Source organism: Pangasianodon hypophthalmus, chromosome 8, assembly GCF_027358585.1.
Source record: "Pangasianodon hypophthalmus isolate fPanHyp1 chromosome 8, fPanHyp1.pri, whole genome shotgun sequence".
NCBI classification, from domain to species: domain Eukaryota; kingdom Metazoa; phylum Chordata; class Actinopteri; order Siluriformes; family Pangasiidae; genus Pangasianodon; species Pangasianodon hypophthalmus.
In genome coordinates, this window is record NC_069717.1 from 1,745,570 (window position 1) to 1,765,569 (window position 20,000).

The 20,000-nt window shown below is 37.4% G+C and overlaps 3 protein-coding genes across 6 annotated transcripts in view; all 3 read right to left on the minus strand.

Annotated features, from left to right (window-relative positions):
- Window positions 1-906, minus strand: part of armh1 (armadillo like helical domain containing 1) — an 8,618-nt gene extending 7,712 nt beyond the window's left edge. Inside the window, exon 1 of the mRNA XM_053236287.1 lies at window positions 711-906. Coding sequence (XP_053092262.1) covers window positions 711-745 — 35 coding nt within the window. The 5' untranslated portion in view covers window positions 746-906. The remainder of the gene's footprint in view (window positions 1-710) is intronic.
- Window positions 907-2,668: 1,762 nt separating this feature from the next.
- Window positions 2,669-12,690, minus strand: guk1b (guanylate kinase 1b). 2 transcript variants are annotated; one of them, XM_053235900.1, is made up of 9 exons: window positions 12,234-12,690; window positions 8,936-9,051; window positions 7,350-7,391; window positions 6,787-6,864; window positions 6,017-6,113; window positions 4,904-5,042; window positions 4,741-4,825; window positions 4,034-4,119; window positions 2,669-3,333 (listed from the first exon to the last, which is right to left on the minus strand). In XM_053235900.1, the coding sequence occupies exons 2-9, from the start codon at window positions 9,045-9,047 to the stop codon at window positions 3,301-3,303; spliced, it is 672 nt and encodes a 223-aa protein (XP_053091875.1). In that variant the 5' UTR covers window positions 9,048-9,051; window positions 12,234-12,690; the 3' UTR covers window positions 2,669-3,300. The 2 variants fall into 2 exon arrangements, with proteins under 2 accessions (XP_053091875.1, XP_026783742.1); XM_026927941.3 differs by lacking the exon at window positions 6,787-6,864 and having other exon boundaries at window positions 2,673-3,333; window positions 12,234-12,687.
- Window positions 12,691-13,531: 841 nt separating this feature from the next.
- The window catches only part of rnf220b (ring finger protein 220b), a 55,383-nt gene continuing 48,914 nt past the window's right edge, over window positions 13,532-20,000 (minus strand). Inside the window, exons 13-15 of one of the 3 annotated variants that reach the window (XM_053236526.1) lie at window positions 17,853-17,958; window positions 17,556-17,630; window positions 13,532-16,454 (exon numbers count right to left, since the gene is read on the minus strand). In XM_053236526.1, coding sequence (XP_053092501.1) covers window positions 16,383-16,454; window positions 17,556-17,630; window positions 17,853-17,958 — 253 coding nt within the window. In that variant the 3' untranslated portion in view covers window positions 13,532-16,382. The remainder of the gene's footprint in view (window positions 16,455-17,555; window positions 17,631-17,852; window positions 17,959-20,000) is intronic. The other 2 variants (XM_034306341.2, XM_034306342.2) reach the window with 2 other exon arrangements.

Genomic DNA, 20,000 nt, shown 5'->3' on the forward strand with positions numbered 1-20,000 from the left:
AATTCATCTTTATCCCATCATGAAAAAGACAAAATTCCTCATTTTTCTCTAATCTTCCACACAAAACACAATCTTTCACACACCTTAAAGGTCTTCTGATGTGTGATCGCATCACCCTGGTCACATGATTGAGAAAAAATAATAATTTTTTTAGGTCTTTACTTTGAGTTATTTTCACCTGATGATGTGATGATGATCATTTCTCAGTAATGAATATCAGGATTAATGCAGATTTCACATTTTTTAAAACTTCTGTGTGCACCTCATTATTTATAGCTGTCTTTAAATCTGCAAGAAATTTGTTCTGCATTTGTTATTATATGTTTTATACATAATCAGATTAAGATTAAGATTTAGAGTCAGACTCTGAGGCACTTTACCAAACTGTTACAAAAGATTCTTTAATTTTATGGTTATGGTTATGTTTATGATTATTAAAAAAAAATCTTGTTTTGTTTACCAAAATCCAACTGATGTTTACTCAAGAAAAATAGCTATTATTATTATTATTATTATTATTATTATTATTATTATTATTACAGTCAGGGCAGATAGTTAGCTCTCAGCTAGCAAACTGGACGATTTATTTAGATTCCGGACATTATGTGCAATAAAAACAAGAAATATTTTAGTTTCTGGATCCTAAAGTGAAACTTAAAAGTTATGAAAGCTGAAAATAAAATAAAATAAATAAGTAATAATAAAAATACCTGTAATTGTTTACCAAAGCTGTGCTCAGAGTCATGAGGATGTTTCATGTTGCTAGGCAACGACTCCAGCCATTCACGCCTACGGTGTCCTCAGTAGGACAAACACGGCAGTAAGACGTGCGAATCTTTTATTTATTTAATCTCAGTTCAAAGTTTGGCGTTGTTGTTCCTCATCTACCCTTTATCATGACTATATCCTGTTTTGTTTAACAATCTTCAGATGCACTAGAAATAGTTTAAATCTAATAAAATCCTTACTTTAATGATTGACTCCGATTGCTCAAATGCGCATGCGCGAGAGGTACAAGAACCGAGATTGAATCTATTCCTTTTGATTCATTTCGATCACGATTGCACTGTGTATGATTAACGGCTTTAGATAATCATAAATTCACAGTACTCATGATTTTTCACCGAACACGTCACAGGATGTGCTATATTTGTCTTGTGTTCATTTGGGGGAAAGAAAACGGCTCTTTGAATTGAGAGTCGGTTCAAGAGCCGACTCAAAGATTCGACTCGTTTACAAACGACACAGAAGCTATTCGCTTTAAGTTAGAAGATTCTAGCTTCATTAGCTAGCTTGTGTTGACCTCAGAGTAAAATTTAACCGCACAATCTGATTAATCTGACAATTGATGCTACATCACCACTTTTCAACTCTGTAGACTGTTTAACATTAAATATTCAATAGTGTAAAAGTTATTACAACTACACATTATAAAAGTTTATGAGTAAAGCTAGCTAGCTGCCTAAGTGCAGTACTGTGCTACTGTTAGCCAGTTAATATCATCATTAAATATTTGATATTAAATATTTGAAGTTAAATGTAGCTAGCTAACATTGCATTACAACACTAAGTATTATATATTTTTAATTAAAACCAGCAGCAATGTGTATTTTGTAATAAAGTTGAGGTAAACAAGCTTTCTAGCGAGCCTAAAACAAACTACTCCTTTGTCACTGGGCCTCAGTCAGCTCCCTAGTTCAGTAGTCAGGGTGCTGATCAGGGAGGCGGCCATTTTAAGTTCTGTCTCAATCGCAAAATCTTTCCAGTGCACTGGAACGTTCGTTCCCTAAAAAATCCCACAATGCACCGCAAGAACCAGGGAGCATCGATGCTCATTATGTTCTGAAGTCTCTCAGTTCGAACGAAATGGCGGACGAACTCTCAGCCAACTTCGTCCACGAATATAGTAGCTTATCGTTGTAACTCTCAAATGGTTACTTACATTAGCGATTTTTAACTTTACTTGACGTTCTATATACGGTTTGTTTATGTCTAACGACTTTTAAGTGTTTCATGATTTTAAAAAATCCACTAGCAAGCCTACGATCCTGTGTGATCAAGCTAACAAATTTATACGACATATAATATCAAACATATCGGTCCTGCCTGTTGTTGATAAATGCCAGTGGTGACGTTTTACAACATGAGTATGTAGTCATGTCGCTGGAAATTGAGTCATCATTGTCCCAATGTGTAGCCAGGGTCCTTAAGCAGTGTTCATGCCATGTCATAATTACCGTAATTACAAGATTCTGACTTGTAAAAAGCGTTCACGTCTTCGTAGAACTCGTAATTACAACTTGTAAACTAGGAATTTTCTGAGAGCTGTGACTTGTACCACCTGACCGTTGCAATGTCATGCTTCGGGAAAACACTCAAAATGGCGGCGGCTTCAGCAGTACGATGTAGTTAAATAGTTATCTCATAATATTCTGTGTAACAATTCTGATGCACTTTCTGTGTTCTTCAATATTTAGCAATAGCATAAAAATGTGATTTATTTATTTATTGGAAGTATGTATTTTGCAGTTGTCAACAACATCAACAGACAGATTCATTTTGGTGTATAGAAACACATAGTCTGTTTTGAGTAGGATCAAGAACACTTTTCAAGATCACAGTTATCAGTACTTTTGCTCTTTAGTATTGGGCTATGATGTCAAGTGTATACAACAATAGTAACATCACTTGGCTGCTATAACAAAGTGAAGAACAGTCAATATTTCCAACACTATTTCTTCTGAAATGCTATATTTTATTAATAAATGAGCTGTCTTAAGATAATAATAAAAGTCTGCACAGGTGTATGTGTATCAGTGTACACACATTTATTCACATAAACATTCAAGTCACATTCAAGACATTTATTTTCAGTATCGATAGACTAAATGAGGTTTATCCTGTAGCACCTCTAATTCCACAAAATTCTAGTGCATTGTTATTATCATAACCCAGCCATATGTTTGTAGTCTGTATATTTACACATACAAGAATAAAATGCTGCTCTAATAACTGCACCCATGATTATATAGTCATACGCTTAAGACTGTGGTTTCACATTAATAATGTAAATAATGTTAAAGTGTGAAACTCACACTGAAGTTTTTCAGCAGCATTGTTAGCATGACAGGTTGTCGTATGACGTAGTATGTCGAAAAGACTTTTTGTAAAAGTTTATTTCAGTGCCGTGTTGATTGTTTCTCTCATCAATGAAATGTGAATAGATTTGTGTTGCTCGAAGGCTGGAAGGAAAGGCTCCGTGTCCGTTCCCAAGAGGACAAGATTGCTCTTTTCCTTCTCTTACTTTTTAGCATCCTGAACCTTCTGAATTTCCTGTAAAGAGTCAATTATTAGGATAGCGACATACGTACATGACAGCACAGATATTAAAGAAATGGTTCAATAAATAATTAAATTTGATCTTTATCCCAAATGGCTCATTTTTAACCCAGATGTACTCAGAAACCAGGATGTGTTCAGTGTCTGAAGTTTGCTTCTGTAATTTTGAGATGCAGTTACAAAGTTAATTTAGCAGGTAATGGAAGTCACCTAAAGCCTGCTGTGTAAACGTGAGCCTTAAACCACGTCCTGTTCTTCTGCTGGTGTGGTTTAGGACACAATGTGACTTACTGTCTTCTATAATCATGAACAAAACTTCACAGTGTAGCTGAACGCTGGAGTGTTATGGGGACGGCCATCTTAGACAACCGGAATCAGTAGGCGGAAAACTAAAAGCTGGATGTTGAAGTGGAAATACTTTAAAATTAAAAGGGTAAATTTAGACTCTCACTGCTATTTTACAAAATCGTTTATATAGCAATTCGATGACGGAGATTAACAGCATCAGTTGGAGCAAGTATGTGAATATTTGCATGTATGTTTATGGAAATGATTCTGGGTGAGACAGATTTCCATGACTGGTTACTCCAGTGCAATATTACAGAAGCAAACTTCAGACTCCAAACATGTTTGATGGCACATTGTGTACATGTGATTTTTCATCAAACGTTTCTTTTGTTTTTTCCAGAATTACCTCAATAAGAGCACTTTTAAGCTTCTCGTAGGCTTTGTCCTGATCATCATTAATGATGACAATGTCGAAGATGCCTGGTTCTTTACCTGCACAGAGAGAGAGAGAGAGAGAGAGAGAGAGATGGTATCAGTACCACCAAAGAACTGGAAAATAGAAGTATGATATGTAAGGAATAAAACACTCCATGTCATGCTGCTTTAGGAAAATAATAACGACAGGGTGGTGTGATGAAGCGGCTTTACTGTTACCATCCTGACACTGACTTTTATTCCCTTTATACCACAGCAATCAGCCAATGGTTACATTTTTTATTTATTAAAGAAGACGATATCATACTTTTTTAATCGATTTCTAGTTATATTTGTGTAACATCTGAGAAAGAAGTTAGTTCTTGTTATCATTTATGTTGTAGCAGCTAAAAAACTTAGAACTTAAAAAGTTACAGCTTTACCTCTGACTGGTACAAAGTGCTGACACTGGAGACTCCTTCCACAGATGTTAAATATATATGTCTTTACAGAAAACTTCACCATGTCAACGATTACACACGATAATGTATTAGAACAAGTACATTAATATAAACCTGTGAGCCGCAGCTGCACTACAGTCAGAGCTGAAAATTAACCAACACCTGGCGACCAATCAGAATCCAAAATTCAACAGCGCTGTGGTATAATAATGAATTAATGGATTAATTTGAGATTTACTGAGCTCCATGTCAATACGGGCCGCTTCCAGACGTTTCTGTAGACTTTCCTCTGTCTCTGTCTGCCTGTCTCTGAGACGCTGCTCCTGAAAAGAAACCCACATTTTTTATAACTGTTTATCAATTTATTAGTATTTTTATCTCATTTAATGTCTGCATCTTACCAGGATCTCAATAGATGGAGGCTGGATGGAGATGTAGATGGGGTTCAAGTCCGTCTGCTTGATTTTTTTCACCCCTTGAAGGTCGACGTCCAGAATGCAGATCAGGTTCTGGGCCTGAACGTCCTCTATGGCCGACTTACTATCAGGAGAAATGACAGGATTCGTTAAAGTAGATGCTTCTGAAAAATTTAAATCTCACTGTGAAGTGTGTTTACATGGTTCAAATGTATTAACCAATCAAGAAGCCAATCAAGAAGACTGGCATGTCGTAAGAGAAGATTAAGAGCAAGAACACGTATTAATAAATACATAGTTGGGTCTGATACCAATATTTATGTTTAAGCCATAGAACTTGTGATTTTTGACCTCTTGCTACCTGATATTGGAAACACCTGAAAATGATGCTTTTCTTTTTTCTCAGCTAAAGCAGTGACAGAACACAGATAACACTGTGGAACACAGTTTTTGTTCCTGGGTAGTAAGTGTTATTTTCTAATTGCTTATGCCTCAGAAGTATAGAAAATGGCTATTATTCCTCTCAAACTTTGCTCTTGTGACCAGGACACTGGTATTTTGAAATTTACCTATTTTCATTGTGAAAACAGGCAAATTTGTGAGTCTTTTTGTTCACATAAAGTCAGAAAAAACAACGTATTCTACATAGTTACATAGTGTAATATTCACCTTTGGAAAAGCCTATTCACTGAAAGGGAAAGAACACATGATTTTGCTTCTGGAAGAGGTTGCGTTCACTCTTTGCCGACTTTATTTAGGTGACCTTTGACCTGCAAACTCACGACCCTTGGTCTAGTGCGCCAATTGCAAACAAGGTTTCAGGGCTCTGGTGTGTGTGACTCAGGGTAGAATATGCTGTTTATCATTTATGCTCTTAGCATAGGAGTTGTATCATCCACTGACATACGAATTTTCAAGGATCTGATTTAGATTAAATGTCAGCGAGTGAGTACAAAGCAACAGCTGCTTTACCTGAGATGAGCTACACATAATCATAGAGGTAGAGAAAGATGTGCAAAAGACTATACTGCTTTCTTCTGAACTTCTATCTACTCCTAAAAAACCATAACAGTGCCTCAAATGGATGATAGGCTTTACCTGGTGCCATACATGTTTCCTGAAAACACTGCGTTCTCGATAAAATCGCCGTTATTGATGCCCTCCTGCATCTTCTCCCGCGTGGTGAAGTGGTAATCTGTGGAGGGGAGCAGATGGAGGATTACTGTTAGGACACAGTGGATTAGTAAGGTGTGTTATACCATCTCCGCACTGTACTGTGATGATTTCTCCCAACAGCCAAGGGTAGTGGTATAACCTAAAAATCCACAGCACACACACAGCACAAAAAACACAACACAAAAGTAAAAAATGACAAGAGTCACACACACAGTTCTACAGGAGAGGTCAATTTTACAGTTCTTAAACGAATAGTTTGGACATTTTTTTAAAAATAGGTAATAATGCTATAATGGTATGATAACCATACAAGCTAATATACTGTAAGCTAGCACTTAGCAAGATTTTGTTAGTACGATTGGCCACTCTGTTTTAAATCTTTTAAATAACATTATTGCATAACATTATTTCTTTTTACAATATATAGAACATAATTGATCTGTTGTTAAATGCTAATAATTGGTCAGGTAGAGTCACTCAGGGTAAACAGGGACATCTATAAAACAGAGGGGCTATTTTCAAAAGCTTTTTACTCCAAAGTGCATACTGACATTGATGAAATCTTCAGAAAAAAATGCTGCCTGAATTGTATAGAATATTTTGGATTTGAGAAAGATGAAAGTAACCCCCCATCACTCTGTTGTCACGTTAACGATTGGACTAATGAGAGATTTCTGAAATCAGATCTACACCTTCAGATGATACAGAGGACAGGACGTCTGCTACGGGCAGTAACGTCGCCCCCAGAAGCATTGGGAGACAATTCAGTCCTACAGAGAAAACGACAAAGGGGACAAAATACGTCAATTTTTTTTACCCCATTTTCAGACACAGTTCACTTGGGAGTAAGAAGCAGCAACCGTTCACTGTCAGTGTCTTGCAAAATTTAACCCTCTGGTTTTGAAAAAGGGAATCATGGTTAGAAAGAAGCTTTCAGGACACACAGCTGAGTCCAAAATTCCTTGATCCTTGTTTAAGAGTCTATTATTTAAAGCTGAGACAGTCTAACAGACAGTCTATAACCTGTCTAAATGTCCTGTTTACACATAATTCTTAATTGTTTTGAAGAATTTTCTTAATTGTTTTGAAGAATATTCTTAATTGTTTTGAAGAATCTTGGAACTCAGATGTTTAGACCCAGCTGTAAGATAATAGCCTTATTTTTCTTTACTATAAAATGTCACTATTTTTATTTTCACTTTTATACATTTCATTGGGTTCAGGTTTTGGGGACGCGTGAAATTGACAGATTTACCTTTTCCGTTCTCTTCTCCAGGACGAGGATTCCTGGTTGTATCTGCAAGACAAAAGATCAGTCCTGACATTCATAAATTCATCAGAGCCAGTAAAAAAGTCATTCATTAGTTCATTCTTTCATTTTTCATCCACTTTTGGTGATGGAAAATGACAACATTCACTTGGTGAAGGTTTTAGTGACAACAGGTCAAAGATTCCAGCTCCAACTGGATTCCCTTGCCATGTTCCCAAGTAACGTTCCATGCCCTGAGCCCTGAACAATTTGATCTGGTTCCTCTTGATTTAGAGGAGCATTGGTTTTACTCCAAGCCTTCCTTGTAAAGAAATCCAAGTTCTGTCCCTGTACCCACAACCTTATTATTTCTGTCATCACCCATGACTCAGGACCATAAATAAGTTTAAGAACACAGATTTAAGAAAACAAAGCAAGTTTTCTTTACCCACTCCTAAAGGGAACATCCAACTCTTCTCCAGAAGAGAACTATCGCCAAAGACTGAAGGTGCTTCTCGCCCTTCACACTGGAAACCCAGTAGCCTCCAATACAGCTTGATATCCTGTCTATAAAACCACAAAATTGGAACCCAGCCTTTAGTCCCCTTGCCAGTTTTCTAGTCCATAGGCACATGTTAATGATGCCACAACATATCTAACAGCTCCAACATCTCTGGCTTAATCACATCCTCTCTTGCAGCCTTGCTGCTACCAAGATTTCTTAGATTACCAATGCTTACCATAACTTCAGCCCCAGAGATGGAGTACTCTGGGCATTCCCACTGGGTTAAGGAGTCTGTGAGAGAGCTTCCACCACTCAACAATTTTTCCAGAGGAGGTCAACACTCCCCCACACTTGCCTCTGGACTTGCTTCTCCCAATAACTCCTCTCCACATATCTACAATGTCATTTTCTCCCCAGAATAGGAGAGACACCAACCTTGGTGGAAACGTTTGGTACCAGAACCCATACTGTGTGTGGATGTAAGGCAGACTATAGCTGATCTATACTTTTCCAACTAACACAATAACTCAGGCTTTTCCTAACCAGCAAAGTGACTTTCTACCAAGGTCTAATCCATCTAAAACTGTCCATCCAAAGCTTGCTGCCTGACTGGCATTGAGCATAACCCTCTTCCCAGGGCATTGCACATAACAGTCGCTAGGAGCTTGTCTGGTCCAAGGATGCCTGGGTCCTGGATTGGGTCATGGTAGTTCTAAGGTGGGCAGAGTTACTCTGTTTTGTCCCTTTCATGGGGGGTTAAGTTTGTTGTTTGTCTGACATCTTCAGGTCTGACAGTGGTGGCCGTCTGTAGCGTTATAGTCTCAGTGAAATAGTCCTGAGGCTCAATGAAGTACACAAACTCTTTTACCATGGCATTTGACCCATGAAAAATAGTAAGAAATGCAATACTGGAACCTGAGTTTCCATGAAGAATAAGGGCAAACTTGGGCAAGATCCACCTGAGCATTACTCTCATGTTACAGATAAGTGCTTTTCTGACCTACTGAAGGTTTGGTAAGCCTGTTTGGATGAGGGTATAAGGGCGGCTTAAACATAATTAAAGGCTACACAAGCCACTGTTGCTTACGGGAGACACTGAATCCGAACACTCCCTCATATTCCTGCATCAGCCTCTTGAGCAGAGTGCTTTTCCCTGCTCCGGAGGGGCCACTCAGAACTACAGGCCTCGGTCCTGGCATCTCTCTGTGAAATAAATCAAACACATGGTAAAACTCTCCCATATAGTGCACAAACTACTAGGCAAGGAGACACAATTGTGCACAAGTCACATAACCTGCAACATGTTTGCTATTTGCATATTTAAGACATAATTTTTGGTCACTGGTAATACATCTACTTAATATAATGGGGTTTGTTGCTTAGACAAATGAGAATATTTGTTTAGTAGCTGACAGTAGGCAGTCAAGTGTCAATTAATGACTAGTCAAGTGTCGCTAAACAACTAAAAGCAAGGGTGGACAAAGCACTAGCATGGGCACCCAGGAAAAGCAGATTATGTGTCTGAGTTTTTCTTTTTAGTTGATTCAGTGGCCAGTTTATCAATTTACTTATCACACTATTCACCCTTATCACACTATTGTCTTTCACAGTGTGATTTTAATTGATAGAAGAAGCCTTTATTTGTCACATATACAGTCCATTACAGCACAGTGAAATTATTTTCTTCACATAGCCCAGCTTGTTAGGAAGTTGGGATCAGAGCACAGAGTCAGCCATAATACGGCACCCCTGGATCAGATAGGATTAAGGGTTCAAGGGCTCAACAGCGGCAGCTTGGCAGTGCTGAGGCTTGCACCCTTGACCTTCTGATCAGTAACCAAGAGCCTTAACCATTGAGCCACCACTGCCAATGGGTGTACATTTAAGTATAACATGCTGGTGGCACCACACACAGCTAGAATGTGCTACTAGTTCCCAAATGCACCAACTGCTAAACAACAACCAATGGGACATTCTGGCCATAGGGATACATTCTGGCCATCAAGTATAATTCTGGCCATAGGGATACATCCTGGTCATCATTGACAGATTCCGGCTATCAGGGATACAGTTGGACTATCAGGGAAACATTCTGGGAAACAGGGATTCAATCTGGCCATCCAGGATAAATTCTAGCCATTTGGGATACTTTCTGGTTATCAAGGAATCATTCTGACAATCATGGTTACAGTCTAACCTTCAGGGGTACATTCTGGCCATTGAAGATACATTCTGGCCATTGAGGATACATTCTGGCTATTGAGGATACATTCTGGCTATTGAGGATACATTCTGGCTATTGAGGATACATTCTGGCTATTGAGGATATATTCTGGCTATTGGAGATACATTCTGGCTATTGAGGATACATTCTGGCCATTGAGGATACATTCTGGCTATTGAGGATACATTCTGGCTATTGGAGATACATTCTGGCTATTGAGGATACATTCTGGCCATTGAGGATACATTCTGGCTATTGGAGATACATTCAGGCCATTGAGGATACATTCTGGCTATTGGAGATACATTCTGGCTATTGGAGATACATTTGGTCCATTGAGGATACATTCTGGCTATTGGAGATACATTCTGGCTATTGGAGATACATTTGGTCCATTGAGGATACATTCTGGCTATTGGAGATACATTCTGGCTATTGAGGATACATTCTGGCCATTGAGGATACATTCTGGCTATTGGAGATACATTTGGTCCATTGAGGATACATTCTGGCTATTGGAGATACATTTGGTCCATTGAGGATACATTCTGGCTATTGGAGATACATTTGGTCCATTGAGGATACATTCTGGCTATTGGAGATACATTTGGTCCATTGAGGATACATTCTGGCTATTGGAGATATATTCTGGCCATCGAGGATACATTCAGGCCATCAGCAGAAACTATTTTGACTTGTTAAATAAATTAGCCTGCACACATTTCAGAAGACCTTTTTTATTAATCTGGTACGCACAATGATGTAATAACAGAAACAAAGCTGAGTGGAATACAGAGCAGTGGGAGCACAAACCCTATTATACACCTCTGGTAATGGCATGTTAAGGTGAAAACAGATTCAAATGGAAACATTTTTGATGTGCAAAGAGAAAATCAGCTTATAGGCAAAATGTTACAGCCATTTTCTGGAGGTCACAGACAAGATATGCTAGATCAAAGACATCACAAGGGTTTAAGTACGCACTCCTTTTTTAGTCTGTACTAATGCACTTCACTAGCTACTGTATCTAGTTCACCATATATTGGGTTAAAATTACATTAACTACTCTTGAGCCTAGTTAATTAGGTTTCTGGACAATCCAAACCTGATACTGGGCAATCACATTGGCGCTTTCTGTTGCATAATGGGCAAACTAATTAAGTTATGATTTGTCCACCCCTGTAATGATTAAACTGCTCTATGGAAAAGTTACGATTCAGGAAAACTTCCATAAGTTTGAAAAGCTTCTGTCATTTAATGAGCTTCAGAAAAAGCGGACACGTCCTGATCCACTCAGACTCAGACTTCAGGGACTCGATTTATTGGTCTCTCAACGATGTCCATTATTTACATTACAGATAAACTTCAAGATTTCAGAAGAATGGAGTACTTACTGAAGATACAGTCGTGGCTCCATATCCACATTTTTAAAGCTTTAAACTGTTTACTGATGTTAGCATATTACCATAAACAGTATACAGTCTGACCTGTATCTGGTTCAAAAAGGGTTCAAATATAGGTATAAAGAAATATACAGGTATAATTAGACACCACGACATTCAAAGTCTTGGTCCGCAGTGTTGCATTTGGAAACTAGGGCATAGATGCACATAAACACACAGAGCTGTTCACTCTTCGGAAGTAGGTGTGCCCTATAAAGTCACACTGATCCAAACTGCAGTTAAAAACATCCTTAAGAAGTTAGGTGGAGAGGATTAGTGACCATTAAGGCACCAGAAGTAGCCGAGTGACCTCTTTATTCTATTTATACACTGTTACGATAATAGACTTGATTAACTCATTTGGCAAATATTCTGAATAATTCAGTATTGTGGATGCTTTGCCTAATGTTGTTCGAATGAAGTGACAAAAAACGACAACTCATTAATGGAGCATTGTACGCATCCTAGTCTTAGGTAAAAGATTATTGTCCTTTGAAATGCAGGGCATTTATGACCTGGGTTTTAAAAAGATATTAGTAAGTCTCATCCTAATATATTCCAGATAAATAAACATATGCTGTATATTAAACCATACAGCACACAGGTGTGATTGTTATAATGAAGACATTGTATAGTAAAAGGTATTAAAGTAAAAAAAAACAACAACAAATCAAAAGAAACATAAAAAAAACCCATGAGTATAAAATCACAGTCCTTACCTTGTCGATGCTGTGCAGGTGTAGTGTGTGTGTAACTCTCAGACTTACTGCTCATCTTAATGACAACCACACAGTCACCTCGCCTCCCACTCACTCCAGCCAATCAGATCGCAGGCATTTATAACAGCTCTCCTGATCTGTCCATCTGTCTTTCTGTCTCTTGTGTCCTATCATGTTGATATTATAACCATGTAACATGGTCTGTCTCTGATGTGGGCGGGGCTTAACAGCTCTCTGGACTCCTGACAGGTCATGTAACCAGCACTAGGTCATTTCCTCAAACGGGAATTCAGATATTATTCTTATTCATCTTCTTCTTTTTCTTATTATTAAAAAAAATCTCATATTATCCTGTTAACATTTTTGACACTATATTTACTTCAAATGATAATAAATGAAAATCTTATATTGTCTTTTCTCAAAAGGAAGTCTTTTAAGCACACTGACCTGAACGTATAGTTTTAGTCATGTGTAGCTTCTTGAGGTTGTCGCTCTCTCTCTCTCTCTCTCTCTCTCTCTCTCAGATGTCAGGTTAGATCACCATCCTTTTTTCGGGCCCAGTGTTGCTTATAAAACTTCAGCAGGTGAGTATACTGTTCTCAATCATGGGATTTAATGACCCAGCATCACCGACCAGGACAGAGCTAATCCACAGTTAACCTAATTCTACACACACACACAAACACACACACACACACACACACACACGCACACATGGCTACCTGTTTGTCCTGTACTACTCATATTCTACATGCTTTCATTGTATACTTTAACATTTTAAACACACCTGACCCAAATGATCACAAAATGGTGACTTTAATTAAGTGTGTATGATGGAGTACATTTCATTACTTTCTAATGAACTAGGTAAATAAAAACACTCTGTTTCATCCTGTTATAGTAAACCGATCAATGGCAGGGTGGTATGATGAAGTGGAATGACTGATACCACCCTGAAGTTCATTAGTTTCCTGTCACAGCATGCTCCTGAGTGTTTTATTCCTCTTGTAGCACAGCAATTTTCCAAAGATTACAATTTTTATTTATTAAAGCAAACAAACTGTATGTTTTATCCACTTAAAGTTACAGTGTGGTGGAATGCCTGCAAAACAAGTTAGTTCCTGTTCTCACTTCTGTTATAGCAGCTATAAACAGTCACTCCTTAACAAGTCTCTCTCTTTTCTCTCTCAAAGTTAATAAAATAAGCTTGTCATGTTACTGAGAAACTGCAAAAAGAGTGCAAACTCCTCTGTCCCGAAGATGGCAGAAAACTTAAAGTTACAGCTTTACCTCTGACTGTTACAAAGTGCTGACGCTGGAGACTCCTTCCATAAGTGTTAAATAAACGTCTCCTTCAATTACACACAGGTTTTTTTTATCCGTTTGTGTGGAGCTTCCGCAGTACGAGTCGCTGTGAATGAGCTGTTACTATAGAAACGATAACGTGTTAGAGCGAGTGCATTAATATAAACCTGTAATTTGCAGCTGCACTACTGTCAGAGCTGCTGTTATAGAGAATTAATCAACACCTTCTGACCAATCACAATCCAGGATTCAACAGTTATATGGATTGAGGCTGTGAGCAACAAGACTGATTTATAATTTAGTAAAGATGATCCAATATTAAGTGACATAGTCAATTTTATGGTAATGAACAAAAGATTACAGAAGATTTTCAGTATCAAACAAGGGCAAGATAATGATTTATAATACTGTAAGATTGATATTAAGATATTTTATAAATTAATTGTTCTAAATGTAAAAAGCAACAGACACTTTACACGGTTAAGTAAGTGGAAAACTGTACAAATGCAAACATCATCATCAGGACCTCTAAAATCAACTCGTTATCTTCTCATGTTCTTCTAAAACTGGAAGATGATCAAGAATCGATTTCCAAAAAATATTTACTATAAACCATAAACACAAAGCACAAACCCAAAATGCAAAAAGCTCTTCTGGTGAAACATGTGGATGTTTATTTACAAGTCATTAATATCAGGTCAAAACTATGAAAAGTGCTTTATCGCTCCGACGCTCAGTACAGACATGAACAAAACTAGCGCTACACGCTGTGCTAAAGAAAACTCACATCTTATGCTTAAATAAGTAACAATGCTTAGTTACGATATTTAGTCTTTGACTCAGAGTGGAAAACTTTTTGTTTTTCTCAGTAAAAAAGCTGCAGAGGATTTGGTGTCCATGTCCTCACCTCCTCACCGCCGTCTGTCTCGTCCACCTCGTAACCTACACACGGCTCGACACTCTCTGACGCTAACTCTGATTTACACTTAATTAACTCTTAATCGTGGAATCAGCCCAAATTTAACACTCTGAGCTCTTATATCAAGATTACTATTAATATCATGTATATTAAAGAAGAAAAAAAAAAACAAGTAAGTATTTCGATGTTGTCTTGTTTAGGTGTTAAGGCTACCAGGATATATATTTAAAATAACGAAGGTTTGAATGTATAGATGTAAAAATCTGAGGTTCTACATCTTCATGTCCTGAATAGGAGCATGTCCCCGGTTCATTAGGGTCCTAATCCCTTAATCCCCTTTTTTTGTAGCATTTAACTGTTGGAAGGATTAAAAAAAAAATTATTCTAATAACTATCAGAATTCTTTGTAATGTAACATCCTGTTTTACACAAATTTACTAATTAATTATAGTAAAACTTACGTGACTAAAATCTTACTCTATAGTTACAGGCTCATATTTAGTCATAAATGCTCCTGAAAATCTATTCAACATATTAAATTACAAAATCAGGTCAAGTTAGTAAACATAGAAATGTACAAGTTCTCTTGCTTAACATATTTACATTGTGTGTGTGTGTGTGTGTGTGTGTGTGAGGGGCATCTCTGTTAATTAAAGCATCCTGTCTGTGATGCTCGGGCTTTAAGTCTGTTTCTACCTGTGCAGGCATAAAGGGTCATATTCAGAGTTCGAAAGTTAAGTCAGTATTTCCGTGGGGAAAGTTCCTGGTATTCAGAGTCGAGTTACGCAGCTGCTGAAGTGAATTTTCTGAGCTTCACATTCAGATTATTAAAATCACCTGTGTGTAGTTCACACCTCTGGGGTTGCCAGGTTGTTCTTGAGTAAAAGTGTCTGAGACGGAGTTTTTCAGTAGCGTCTAGACCACCGCCTTTAAACACAAACACTCACCTTTTTCTTGATGTAGCATAAAAGCAAAAATAAACAAATAAAAAGAAATAAATCTAAGAAGAGTCTCGTATATCACCAATATATTGCTGCATGAAAAGTCCTAGTTGTAATTATCTCAATAATCACTGGTTTAATTTAACAAAACAGTTTCCACACTTATTAATCAGCAGCATATAGAATAGCACTTGATCCAGCTCCTGTTATTTTGCCTTTTTATTGTGCTCTGATACTTTTTTTTGTCAAATTAATAAAATAATCATGTTTTTTTGCTCTCCTGCTGCCGTTGTTTTGAAGGATAATCTGACCGAGTGCTCAGCTGCTATGCTTACAGAGAAACTTTAAGTTCATTCATCATTATACACTTAAAAAATTCGGTCCTTGTGATAAGCCATGTCTCTGATTAAGATGCATCTCCTCCGATGTTCTCCCTTTTAAAAAAATCACTTTCTCATGGACTTTAACGTGATGATATTATTCATTAAGGAATAGTGTCATAATTATGTATTTAATATTGTCCTTGAATGCCATTCCACAGTACAGAACATACATTTCAGCGTGACATATTGTGGTTGCATCAAACTGTCAGACAGCGGCGCTGGACTTAATACTGCTCCTCACTCGGTCAGACTCAAGCGTAACTGAGACACGCCTCTGTGTAACTCTCACGTAACTCCTGAACAGTGCTTAAGTCTGTAGTTACGTCTGATGTCTGAATACTGATATGTGTAATTTCTGTGTTAAATCCTCACTCAGCGCTTAACTCAACTCTGAATCTCTGAATACGACCCAAAGACATGAAATTTAAATGCACACAATGACAACTGGGCAAGCTCGTTTATAAAACACTGGAGTGTCATGACATGAATAAAGGAGAACAAGTTCCAGCAAACAGGAAGTTTTCTTAATCAATGTCCAATCCAAAAGACAGAAAGCCATCTTCAGGAAGTGGATGTTGTCTGGTGCTGTAGTACGGCCTCGTCACAAATACACACGCCGCAGGTCACCCGGGGAAGTGATGGTGTTACACTGTGGACACAGCTTCTTCGCTCCCTGTGAACACACGATTCAGTTCTGCTTTCATCTTTACTTATCTAAAGGAACTGTGAACGTTTACATACAATATAATATCTAATCAAAAAGCAACACATAGCAGGGATTGCTTAAATTACGCCCTGTTCACTACATAGTGCACTAGTTTAGGAGTCTGGACTCATGATGTATTCAAGTGCGTTGAATGTTAGCTATCCACTCATGGAAAAATGTTATCTTAGCAAGATATAGAAGATATCTTGAATAAAGATATATAGTGATATTTCTCATTATGAGATTATTATATAACAGATATAAGACCTTTAAGTGTATTCCTAGACTTTATTTCCTAAAGCTTGAACTTGTCTAATCCTATTGGCTGATCATTTTGCTTCTTTCTACACTTGAAATTAGAAAAATTATCTGTATAAGAATAAGACAATTTCAAGCTTGAAGTGGAAAAAAAAAAAATCTAGAATTAGGCTTAATAACCTTATATTTGTTTAGAAACAATCTAATAAAGAGAAATATTAGTTGAATTTCCCTACATTCATGAGATTTTTACTTGCTAAGAATCATTTTTTGCAGTGCTCCAATTAATTTTGTAACTGGAAGAAGTTTGGTTTAAGATTGCAACGATCTAGAAAACTGAATGAACTGAATGAATTTAAACATTATTACAGTCATTATTTGAGTCAAGTCAAAGCGGCTAGCTATCTAACTAAAATTTTTAAGACAACCAGCTAGCTAGCTAATTCACATCTTTTTAATCCAGTCCGTGTGAATTAGCTGGAAACTAGCCGAAGGGAAAATGCCATGAAGGAGTTGGCTTAAGAACAATTCAAAATGGTGAGTAATAAATAGTTAAAAAGTTAAATAGCTATTTAGCTACATTCGGACAGAAAATGTGTGTTCAGCAATATGATTTGGATTTTTTTAAAAGTTAATAATATTAATGTACAGGCGTACAGGGTGAAAACAATGTTGTTCTGGTGTTCTAAAATCCTCCATACAGTGTTACTGGATTACTTTACTGAACAGAGTGCTTCAGATTAAAACTTAGAGAGTTAGATCATACCACTGCGAAGAGTGTGTGTGTGTGTGTGTGTGTGTGTGTCTCACCAGCGTACGGAGCCAGCACTCCTCACAGTGCACGTGCCAACACTGGATCGAAGCCAGCGGTATCGTATACGAGTCCTGCAAACATCAGTGCAACAACCACTTCATCACAATAACACATCATCGTATGGGACATATTGTGAATGAGAATATCTAACATCTGTAACATTATGTTTAAAATGACAAAAGCTTTTTTCTTTAAAGCGAGCATGTTGTTCAGAAACACTAACACTTCTACAAAAGCTCGTCCCTGAGCAGCACTGAAAGAACCGGGGCTGATTAGTAGCCTTAACGTCTCACCATGCAGATAAGACATTTAATTCGGTCGCCTCGAGTCAGCTGCTTCTCCAGGTCTCGGATCCGGGACTTCAACGCTTCCAGGGTGTTAAAGGAGTCACCAGATGGCCTGGAACACACACATACACACACACACACACCAAAAAAAAGTGCTGTTATTGGCTATTTTCTGACTAAATTCTTCAGTGGCATTCCTAATAAATATAACAATCAGATGTTATCTCTATATGTGTCTAATATTAGAAAGTCAAACACACACTAATAGATTTTATTTCACATTAATGAACTCAAAACATTGTCCATTCACCGTGACAGAAAGCGCGGGCGTCGCGTCAGAGTATCTTTCAAGCGGGAATATCGAGTTGAGATGAGAATGCTGGGGAAAGGTGAGATGAGGGGAAGGGGCGGAGCTTACAGGGTGTTACGAGTTATTTATTGGCTCGTGTGCCATTTTTATTGGGGAAATAAAGAAGACTCTGAGTATTTTGAATGATAACTCATAGCTTCGTACTCGAACGTTAAAATGCAGAAGTTACATCAAGGTTGGCAGGGCTGAACTTCCTGTATATCTCGACTGTCAATGTCATGGATGGAATTAAATTATTGACTATAAACATCTTAAGTGATATTTATGCAAGAGAACACGAGAGAAAGTGTGTTATCACCAAGTTATTCATGAAAACACACTACCAAGAGTGTTCTATTGCTTTTATACAACAGATTACCTATTAAAGAAAAGTAAAGCAAAGAAACGATGAACATTGTGTCAGAACTTTAATACCGGCCATTTCTTCCACCACAAAAAGCAGATTCATCACGACGTTTTGCTATCAGGGGTGGACAGTACTTGAGTAATGTACTTCATTACTATACTTAAGTAATATTTTGGTGTATTTTACCTCACTTGAGTTAAAAATGATTGAAATTGCATATGTAATGCTTTTTCTTTAATTACATTTCCAAGAATTTTACTTTTTACGCCTTACTTTTTTATTTAGAACTCCAAATTTGGACTCCATCTAATGTGAAAAAGCATGCTGAGGTAAGTTTTGCTAATTTGCTAACATTAACTGGCTATATTAGCCTGTTTTCTTTGCTAATGCCAGGTTTGACTAGCATCTATTCCAGTAGCTAACATAACTGGCTAGTCAGCGAATCAAATTCTAGCTAATGGTAATTTTTTACAGATTTTTTTACAACTTACAGATATTGAATAATGGTTCAGGTAAAACTGTGTAGTTGCTATAAAACAAAAATCATCTTCTAACAGCTTTAGATAAGTGATAAAAATTAGTTTGACTTGAGATTTTACAGTTAAAAACATTTCCTTTTTTATACTCAAGTACATTTAAAATGAGAAACTTTTTTGAATAACTGTTTTGGCTGGATACTTTTAATAAAGTTTAATTTCTCAGCACTTTGCCCATCCTAGTTGTTATACAACAATATTATTAATTACTGAAGTGTATAGACTGTTTCAATGACCAGTAAAATAACAAAAGACATGACACCTAATACACACAGGAAGTAAAGAGACAGCATTAAGGAAGAGCAGGGGTTTAGCTCAGTCTTAGTCAAATGTCAAAACAAGCCGTGTTCGCTAAATAACACTCAGAAAATCGTTTAGCTTTATGTCCAGAAGAGGATTTAGGAGTTAATACTCTCTCAGTGTAATTACGATGTGGTGAAAGTGTCATTTTTCTGTTGTGAACTTCAGCCTCACCTCTCCTCACCTCGTCAGCTCCAGCACATCCGAGTGTTTTTACTTTTACCAAAATTACCTAAAACGTCTCACTGACATCCACATCATTTAATCACCTCTCAGGACCTGACCTCGGGCAGCGAGTGGAGTTTACACTCATTTCTCAGTGTAATTAATGGATAATAAAGTCTTGTATGTGTGTTTAAAGGAGCGGTGTGGGTAAAGGACACGTATGGGAAGCATATTGTGTCTCAGTAACACCTTTTCAACATGAACAGTTTCCTAAAATAACACAATGAGTTCATATTAATAATGGGAATGACATTATTAGCATACAGCTCCGCCTCCAGGCTTCAGGCCACGCCCCATGCCACCTGGGACTGATCCTGACGTGAAGCTGAGACGGAGCTGTGGCTGTTTTGTCCATGTTTATAGATAACAGTGTGTGA

Coding starts and splice junctions, on each gene's coding strand:
- guk1b (XM_053235900.1), bottom strand. CDS start 9,047: ATGCCAGGACCGAGGCCTGTAGTTCTGAGTGGCCCCTCCGGAGCAGGG. Junction 6,865..7,349: donor TGGAGAAGAGAACGGAAAAG/GTAAATCTGTCA, acceptor TTTTCTCTGTAG/GACTGAATTGTCTCCCAATG. Junction 3,334..4,033: donor TTAAAAGTGCTCTTATTGAG/GTAATTCTGGAA, acceptor GACTCTTTACAG/GAAATTCAGAAGGTTCAGGA.